This window comes from Perca fluviatilis, chromosome 6, assembly GCF_010015445.1.
Source record: "Perca fluviatilis chromosome 6, GENO_Pfluv_1.0, whole genome shotgun sequence".
Lineage (NCBI taxonomy): Eukaryota > Metazoa > Chordata > Actinopteri > Perciformes > Percidae > Perca > Perca fluviatilis.
In genome coordinates this window covers 41,783,377-41,793,331 of record NC_053117.1, presented here as the reverse complement: position 1 = coordinate 41,793,331, position 9,955 = coordinate 41,783,377, and the positions used below count along the sequence as shown (strand labels likewise).

The 9,955-nt window shown below is 45.1% G+C and overlaps 1 protein-coding gene across 1 annotated transcript in view; it reads right to left on the bottom strand.

The window, feature by feature from the left end:
• Positions 1-420: 420 nt before the first annotated feature.
• The window catches only part of aebp1b (AE binding protein 1b), a 72,112-nt gene continuing 62,577 nt past the window's right edge, over positions 421-9,955 (bottom strand). Inside the window, 4 exon segments of the mRNA XM_039804055.1 lie at positions 421-1,431; positions 4,964-5,130; positions 5,396-5,495; positions 5,946-6,085. Of these exon segments, the coding sequence (XP_039659989.1) occupies positions 1,027-1,431; positions 4,964-5,130; positions 5,396-5,495; positions 5,946-6,085 (812 nt within the window). The 3' untranslated portion in view covers positions 421-1,026.

Here is a 9,955-nt window from a genome sequence, read left to right as displayed (position 1 = left end):
TTGCAAAAAAGTCCCATAATATATCTTAGCAGAAAGTTGAAAAAATGTTGCGTGTACTTCACACAAGAGCAGCCATTTTCCCCTGTTGCCATGGGAACGTTATGAAGTGACGTAATTACACGACGTGAGCTTGAAAGTGAAAGCAGGGTGTTGGAGGTTGAATTTGACATGTTGTACCCTGAGTCTCGAGATAACTCTGTTATGATTTGATACTCTAAATAAAATTGAATTGAGTCTCTTAAGTTGGTATCCAATAAGAAAGCTATCTTAATATCTGATATTATCTGAAAATGTCTAGGTGCTCCTGCTGTCTATATTATTGATTTCTGAAAGTCTGTCTCTTTTGTATCTTTTATTTCCCTCTGTTTAGACTATTACTGTTATTTTTACTTTCATATTATATTATTTGTATATATTTTTGTATCTTATTTCTTTACGTATTGCGATGACTGAATATCTGTAAACTATTTTTTGAAATAAAAAAAATATTGAAATTGACTAAAGCTTCTGTAACTATGGGGAATGTATCCTCCATGTGAAGCATCAGGACCCATTGTTGTTGAGATGAACCAGAGATATGGACCGAACTGCTTGAGATGTCTGACATATTGGTCCTTTTTTCAATTAACCTATTTTATCTGCTTTTATATGTTTAACTGTTCTAACTGCTCTTTATTCGCGTATTTTATCTCTCAGTTCTTTAAATTCTTATATGTACTGTAAAATGTATTCTTGTCTTTTAAATTGTTTTATAACTGCTCTTTCATGTTCTATGTAAAGAACTTTGAATTGGACTGTTGCTGAAATGTGCTATATAAATAAAGCTGCCTTGCCTTGCATAAAACTGCATAAATATCCCGCATATTCCATCGCATTTTTTAAGAAAACGTGCCGCATAATCAAGGATTTTTGCCCACAACAATCACAAAAAAACTCCTTCCAACATTTTACTGGAAGGAGTGATTATAATGTGCGTGTAAAGATAGTCGGGGTGTCTAGGAGGACGGCTGCGTGTTGACTGAGAGGCTAATAGTCATCGATCTTGTACTCGTAGTTATAATCCAGGCTGGAGTCCGTGAAACCGCCCGGCGTCGAGGACTGTCCCTCCTCGACGGGCCAGGGGTCGTACCAGGAAGTGGTCGTCTCTGGCGTGGTGGGGATCGTGGTGATCGTGGTGATCGTGGTGGTCGTCGGCGGTAACGTCGTCGTCGCCATTGCTCTTAACCGCTGTAGTCTCAGCTGGCGGAGGCGCCGGAGGCGAGCTATCCGGAGCCGCCTCTGCCGCTCGGCGCTGACCGATGAACTCTGCGAAAAGTTGTTGTTGTTGTTGCCGTCCAGCACGCGCCGGTTTCCGTTAGCGACCGCGGGGCTCTGCGCTCGGTTGTTGCCGTAGCTGAGCCGAATCGGCCGGCTGCCGTGGAGAGCCATGATCTGCAGAGGAATCGAGAAGGACACTTTGTCTATTCGGCACTAAACCGGGCAGTCTGCAACCTGCAAACTTTCAAAAGATCTTAAATAAATCTGTCTGGAGACGCAGAAGATAATCGGACACAAACAGAATATGCGGCCACAGAATTTAAGCAAATTAAAATCTTCTCCCCAAACACACATGCATGCAAGTACCTATGGTGTAGGGTCAGTATCTACGTACCTATGGTGTAGGGTCAGTATCTACGTACCTATGGTGTAGGGTCTGTATCTACGTACGTACCTATGGTGTAGGGTCTGTATCTACGTACCTATGGTGTAGGGTCAGTATCTACGTACCTATGGTGTAGGGTCAGTATCTACGTACCTATGGTGTAGGGTCTGTATCTACGTACGTACCTATGGTGTAGGGTCAGTATCTACGTACCTATGGTGTAGGGTCTGTATCTAATGCACCTATGGTGTAGGGTCTGTATCTACGTACCTATGGTGTAGGGTCAGTATCTACGTACGTACCTATGGTGTAGGGTCTGTATCTACGTACGTACCTGTGGTGTAGGGTCTGTATCTACGTACGTACCTATGGTGTAGGGTCTGTATCTACGTACCTATGGTGTAGGGTCTGTATCTACGTACGTACCTATGGTGTAGGGTCAGTATCTACGTACGTACCTATGGTGTAGGGTCTGTATTTACGATCGCATATCCTGTGGTGTTGGTCTGTAATCACGTACCTATGGTGTAGGGTCAGTATTTACGTACGCACCTATGGTGTAGGGTCAGTATTTACGTACGTACCTGTGGTGTAGGGTCTGTATCTCACTACGTACTCCATGGTGTAGGTCCGTATTCACGTACGTACTCCATGGTGTAGGTCTGTATCTACGTACTACCTATAGGCTGTAATTCACACGTGGTGTAAGGGTCTGTATTCACGCATCTATGGTGTAGGGTCAGTATTCACGATGCGTACCTATGGTGTAGGGTCTGTATCTACGTATGTACCTATGGTGTAGGGTCTGTATCTACGTACCTATGGTGTAGGGTCTGTATCTACGTACCTATGGTGTAGGGTCAGTATCTACGTACATACCTATGGTGTAGGGTCTGTATCTACGTACGTACCTATGGTGTAGGGTCTGTACCTACGTACCTATGGTGTAGGTCTGTATCTACGTACGTACCTATGGTGTAGTTGTATTACCGTATGTACCTATGTAGGGTCTGTATCTTTACGTACCTATGGTGTAGGGTCTGTATCTATGCATATGGTTGGGTCTGTACTATGTACCTATGGTGTAGGCAATTTGGTGTAGGGTCGTATCTACATATATACCTATGGTGTAGGGTCTGTATCTACGTACCTATGGTGTAGGGTCTGTATCTACATATGTACCTATGGTGAGGGTCTGTATCTACGCATCTATGGTGTAGGTCTATCATATGTACCTATGGTAGTCTGTATCTACATATGTACCTATGGTGTAGGTAGTATTTACAATATGGTAGGGTTATACACTACTATGGTGGTAGCTATTCACGACCATTCCTATGGTGTAGGGTCTGTATTCACGTACGATTATGGTGTAGCTGACTCACGTATCGTACCTATGGTGTAGGCAACTACACTATGGTGTGGTGTATCTACTACGCACTATGGTGTAGGGTCTGTTCCACGATGTACCTATGGTGTAGGGTCTGTATCTACGCATTATGGTGTAGGGTCATATTACGATGCATCTATGGTGTAGGCTAACATGTTGTGGTGGCTGTATTCACGTACCTATGGTGTAGGGTCTGTATTCACGCATTATGGTGTAGGGTCAGTATCTACGCATACCCTGTGGTGTAGGCGGTCTTACTACGTACGTACCTATGGTGTAGGGTCTGTATCTACGTACCTATGGTGTAGGGTCTGTATCTACGCATCTTATGGTGTAGGTCAGTATCTTAGTACCTATGGTGGGGTCTGTATCTATATGTACTATTGGTGTAGGGTCTGTTCAATGAGACCTATGGGTAGGTCTGTATTTACGTATTATATGGGTATCTGCGTATTACCCTATGGTGTAGGTCTGTAACGTATGTACCTATGGTGTGGGTCTGTATCTACATATGTACCTATGGTGTGGTCTGTATCTACGTACCTATGGTGTAGGCTGTATTACATATGTACCTATGGTGTAGGGTCTGTATTTACGTACCTATGGTGTAGGTCTGTGTCGCATGTACCTATGGTGTGGCTGTACCTCCTATGGTGTGGTGTTTATCTACTAACTATGGTGTAGTATACATATTTACCTATGGTGTAGGTCTGTATCTACATATGTACCTATGGGTAGTCTGTATCTACATATGTACCTATGGTGTAGGGTCTGTATCTACATATGTACCTATGGTGTAGGGTCTGTATCTACGTACCTATGGTGTAGGGTCTGTATCTACGTACCTATGGTGTAGGGTCTGTATCTACGTACGTACCTATGGTGTAGGGTCTGTATCTACGTATGTACCTATGGTGTAGGGTCTGTATCTACGTACCTATGGTGTAGGGTCTGTATCTACGTACCTATGTGTAGGTCTGTATCTCATTATGTACCTATGGTGTAGGGTCAGTATCTAAATGCGTACCTATGGTGTAGGCATATCTAAATCGCATTACTATGGTGTAGGTCTTACTCATTACCTATATGGTGTAGGGTCTGTACGTATGTACCTATGGTGTAGGGTCTGTACATATGTACCTATGGTGTAGGGTCAGTATCTACGTATGTACCTATGGTGTAGGGTCTGTACATATGTACCTTTGGTGTAGGGTCAGTATCTACGTACGTACCTATGGTGTAGGGTCTGTATCTACGTACCTATGGTGTAGGGTCTGTACGTATGTACCTATGGTGTAGGGTCTGTACGTATGTACCTATGGTGTAGGGTCTGTACGTATGTACCTATGGTGTAGGGTCTGTACATATGTACCTATGGTGTAGGGTCTGTATCTACATATGTACCTATGGTGTAGGGTCAGTATCTACGTACCTGTGGTGTAGGGTCTGTATCTACGTACCTATGGTGTAGGGTCTGTACGTATGTACCTATGGTGTAGGGTCTGTACATATGTACCTGTGGTGTAGGGTCTGTATCTACATATGTACCTATGGTGTAGGGTCAGTATCTACGTACCTGTGGTGTAGGGTCTGTATCTACATATGTACCTATGGTGTAGGGTCAGTATCTACGTACCTGTGGTGTAGGGTCTGTATCTACATATGTACCTATGGTGTAGGGTCTGTACATATGTACCTGTGGTGTAGGGTCTGTATCTACGTATGTACCTATGGTGTAGGGTCAGTATCTACGTACCTGTGGTGTAGGGTCTGTATCTACGTACCTATGGTGTAGGGTCACAACAATAATAAAACTAATTTAAAATGGTATGAAACAACCGTTTGTCGAGGCCACAGGGAGCCACAGGGAGCCGTAGTTTACAGACCCCCCTGAACTAGACAGGTGTGTTCAGGGTGTGTTCGGTTCAGACCTGTTTGATGCGGTCCCAGTTGGACTTGGCGAGGTTGAAGCTGCAGGCGGTGGCTCCGGACTGGTAACCCACCACACACAGTTTGGTGACGGGAGAGAAGCCTTCGGCTCGAGCCGTCACGCGGTACTCCCCCGGGTTCAGCAGCCGCCAGTAGTCGCCCGTCGGCGCTGCAGTCACAGAGACGGGACGGACATTTAAACAGAGACCGTAACGTAAAGGAAGAAGCCTCCTGGTCTGGTGAAGTGAAACCAATGCTGAAGCTCCTTAAACCTGCATTCTACAGACTATGCTTTTTTCTTTCCATTTAAGTTAAAACATGAGACATCAGAAGAGTAGGAGAGGAAGAGGAGGAGGAGGAGGAGGAGGGGAGGGGAGGAGGAGGAGGGAGGAGGAGGAGGAGGAGGAGGAGGAGAGGAAATGTTTTCTATGGACCTGTGGTGACGTCGTGGTTGATTCCCTCTACGGACACGGTGGCGTTGGCGATGGCGTTCCCCTGCTGATCTTTCACGATGCCTCTGATGCCGCGATGCACCTGGAGAGAGAGAGGGGGAGGGAGGGAGAGAGAGGGGGAGGGAGGGAGAGAGAGAGAAAGATGGAGGGAGAAGGAGAGAGAGAGGAAGGGGGGAGAGAGAGAGGGAGGGAAGAGAGAGAGAGAGAAAGATGGAGGGAGAAGAGGAGGGGAGAGAGAGGAAAGGGGGAGGAGAGAGAGGAAGGGGAGAGAGAGAAAGAGGGAGGGAGAAGGAGAGAGAGAGGAAGGGGGAGAGAGAGAGAAAGAGGGAGGGAGAAGGAGAGAGAGAGGGAGAGAGTTACAAATATAGTTCAAGGTTTAATGTGTGTCAAGGGAAGAAATGTCAAACGGAACAGTTTAAAGTCTTGATTTAGAAGATCTCCTGGAGTGTCCTGGAAGTTTATTCCAAACTAAAAGCTGCTCCTCTTGTTCTGTTTTAATATAAATGAACTGAGTAACTGAAACGTGACTGACCTGCTCCATGAAGATGAGCATAGCTTCCCTGTTCTTCTCCCACTCGTACGCCAGCTCCACCTGATGAGGGAACTTATCACAGCCCAGGAACACGGACAGCTCGAAGCAGTTGGTGTGCAGGTAGCTGAAATCATTCATACCTGCAGGACAAACACACACTTTAATCATTCATATTACAGGATAAACACACACTGTAATCATTCATATCTACAGGACAAACACACACTGTAATCATTCATATCTACAGGACAAACACACACTTTAATCATTCATATCTACAGGATAAACACACACTGTAATCATTCATATCTACAGGACAAACACACACTTTAATCATTCATATCTACAGGATAAACACACACTGTAATCATTCATATCTACAGGATAAACACACACTTTAATCATTCATATCTACAGGACAAACACACACTGTAAACATTCATACCTACAGGACAAACACACACTGTAAACATTCATACCTACAGGACAAACACACACTTTAATCATTCATATCTACAGGATAAACACACACTTTAATCATTCATACCTACAGGACAAACACACACTTTAACCTCTAGAGCCTGAACTGCACATATTGTCCACCAGGGTGTGCTCTATACCTGCTGTAAAAGATGTATGAACTGCACAGAAAAAACCTGCATCATCAGATACTGACCATAGTTACGTAGAGATACTGACCCTACGCCATAGTTACGTAGAGATACTAACCCTACGCCATTACGTAGAGATACTGACCCTACGCCATAGTTACGTAGAGATACAGACCCTACGCCATAGTAACGTAGAGATACAGACCCTACACCATAGTTACGTAGAGATACAGACCCTACACCATAGTAACGTAGAGATACAGACCCTACACCATAGTTACGTAGAGATACTGACCCTACACCATAGTTACGTAGAGATACTGACCCTACGCCATAGTTACGTAGAGATACAGACCCTACACCATAGTTACGTAGAGATACTGACCCTACGCCGCATAGTTACGTAGATACAGACCCTACACCATAGTTACGTTACAGATACTGACCCTCGCCATTACGTTGAGAATACTGACCCTAATACGCCAGATTCGCTTGAGATACTGACCCTACGCCATAGTTACGTAGAGATACAGACCCTACGCCATAGTTACGTAGAGATACAGACCCTACGTCATAGTTACGTAGAGATACAGACCCTACGTCATAGTTACGTAGAGATACTGACCCTACGCCATAGTTACGTAGAGATACTGACCCTACACCATAGTTACGTACAGATACTGACCCTACACCATAGTTACGTACAGATACTGACCCTACGCCATAGTTACGTAGAGATACTGACCCTACGCCATAGTTACGTAGAGATACTGACCCTACACCATAGTTACGTAGAGATACAGACCCTACACCATAGTAACGTAGAGATACAGACCCTACACCATAGTTACGTAGAGATACAGACCCTACGTATAGTTACGTAGAGATACAGACCCTACGTCTCATGAGTTACGTAGAGATACTGACCCTACGCCATTACGTAGAGATACTGACCCTACGCCATAGTTACGTAGAGATACTGACCCTACGCCAGTTACGTACAGATACTGACCCTACGCCATAGTTACGTAGAGATACTGACCCTACACCATAGTTACGTACAGATACTGACCCTACGCCATAGTTACGTACAGATACTGACCCTACGCCATAGTTACGTAGAGATACTGACCCTACACCATAGTTACGTACAGATACTGACCCTACACCATAGTTACGTACAGATACTGACCCTACACCATAGTTACGTAGAGATACAGACCCTACGCCATAGTTACGTAGAGATACTGACCCTACGCCATAGTAACGTAGAGATACAGACCCTACACCATAGTTACGTAGAGATACAGACCCTACGCTGTAGGTAGGTGGAGATACTGACCCTACGCCATAGTTACGTAGAGATACTGACCCTACGCTGTAGGTAGGTGGAGATACTGACCCTACGCCATAGTTACGTACAGATACTGACCCTACGCCATAGTTACGTAGAGATACTGACCCTACACCATAGTTACGTACAGATACTGACCCAACACCATAGTTACGTAGAGATACAGACCCTACACCATAGTATCGTAGAGATACAGACCCTACGTCATAGTTACGTAGAGATACTGACCCTACGCCATAGTTACGTAGAGATACTGACCCTACGCCATTACGTAGAGATACTGACCCTACGCCATAGTTACGTAGAGATACTGACCCTACGCCATAGTAACGTAGAGATACTGACCCTACGCCATAGTAACGTAGAGATACTGACCCTACGCCATAGTAACGTAGAGATACTGACCCTAAGCCATAGTAACGTAGAGATACTGACCCTACGCCATAGTTACGTAGAGATACTGACCCTACGCCATAGTTACGTAGAGATACTGACCCTACGCCATAGTAACGTAGAGATACTGACCCCCATGCCGTTACGTGAGATACTGACCCTCGCCATAGTAACGTAGAGATACTGACCCTACGCCATAGAAACGTAGAAGATACTGACCCTACGCCATAGTTACATTAGAGATACTGACCCTAAGCCATAGTAACGTAGAGATACAGACCCTACGCCATAGTTACGTAGAGATACAGACCCTACACCATAGTTACGTAGAGATACAGACCCTACGTCATAGTTACGTGAGATACAGACCCTCGATCGCCAAGTTACGGAGAGATACGACCCTACGCCATAGTTACGTAGAGATACTGACCCTACACCATAGTTACGTTACAGATACTGACCCTACGAACGCTAGTTACGTTACAGATACTGACCCTACGCCATAGTTACGTTGAGATACTGACCCTACGCCAGTTACGTACAGATACTGACCCTACGCCATAGTTACGTAGAGATACTGACCCTACACCATAGTTACGTACAGATACTGACCCTACACCATAGTTACGTACAGATACTGACCCTACGCCATAGTTACGTAGAGATACTGACCCTACGCCATAGTTACGTAGGATACTGACCCTACACCATAGTTGCAGTGGAGATACAGACCCTACACCATAGTAACGTGAGATACAGACCCTACCGACACAGTTACGTAGAGATACAGACCCTACGTCATGGATTTACGTGAGATACAGACCCTACGTCGATTGCATTGAGATACTGACCCTACGCCATTACGTAGAGATACTGACCCTACGCCGCATAGTTACGTAGAGATACTGACCCTACATACGATTGCGTTACGGATACTGACCCTACGCCATAGTTACGTAGAGATACTGACCCTACACCATAGTTACGTACAGATACGGGCACCACGCCATAGTTGGGTACAGATACTGACCCTACGCCATAGTTACGTAGGATACTGACCCTACACCATAGTTACGTTACAGATACTGACCCTACACCATAGATTGCTTAGAGATACAGACCCTACACCATAGTTACGTACAGATACTGACCCTACACCATAGTTACGTGAGATACAGACCCTACGCCATAGTTACGTAGATACTGACCCTAGCACGCATAGTAAGGGAGATACAGACCCTACACCATAGTTACGTGAGATACAGACCCTACGCTGTAGGTAGGTGGAGATACTGACCCTACGCCATAGTTACGTAGAGATACTGACCCTACGCTGTAGGTAGGTGGAGATACTGACCCTACGCCATAGTTACGTACAGATACTGACCCTACGCCATAGTTACGTAGAGATACTGACCCTACACCATAGTTACGTACAGATACTGACCCAACACCATAGTTACGTAGAGATACAGACCCTACACCATAGTAACGTAGAGATACAGACCCTACGTCATAGTTACGTAGAGATACTGACCCTACGCCATTACGTAGAGATACTGACCCTACGCCATAGTTACGTAGAGATACTGACCCTACGCCATAGTAACGTAGAGATACAGACCCTACACCATAGTTACGTAGAGATACAG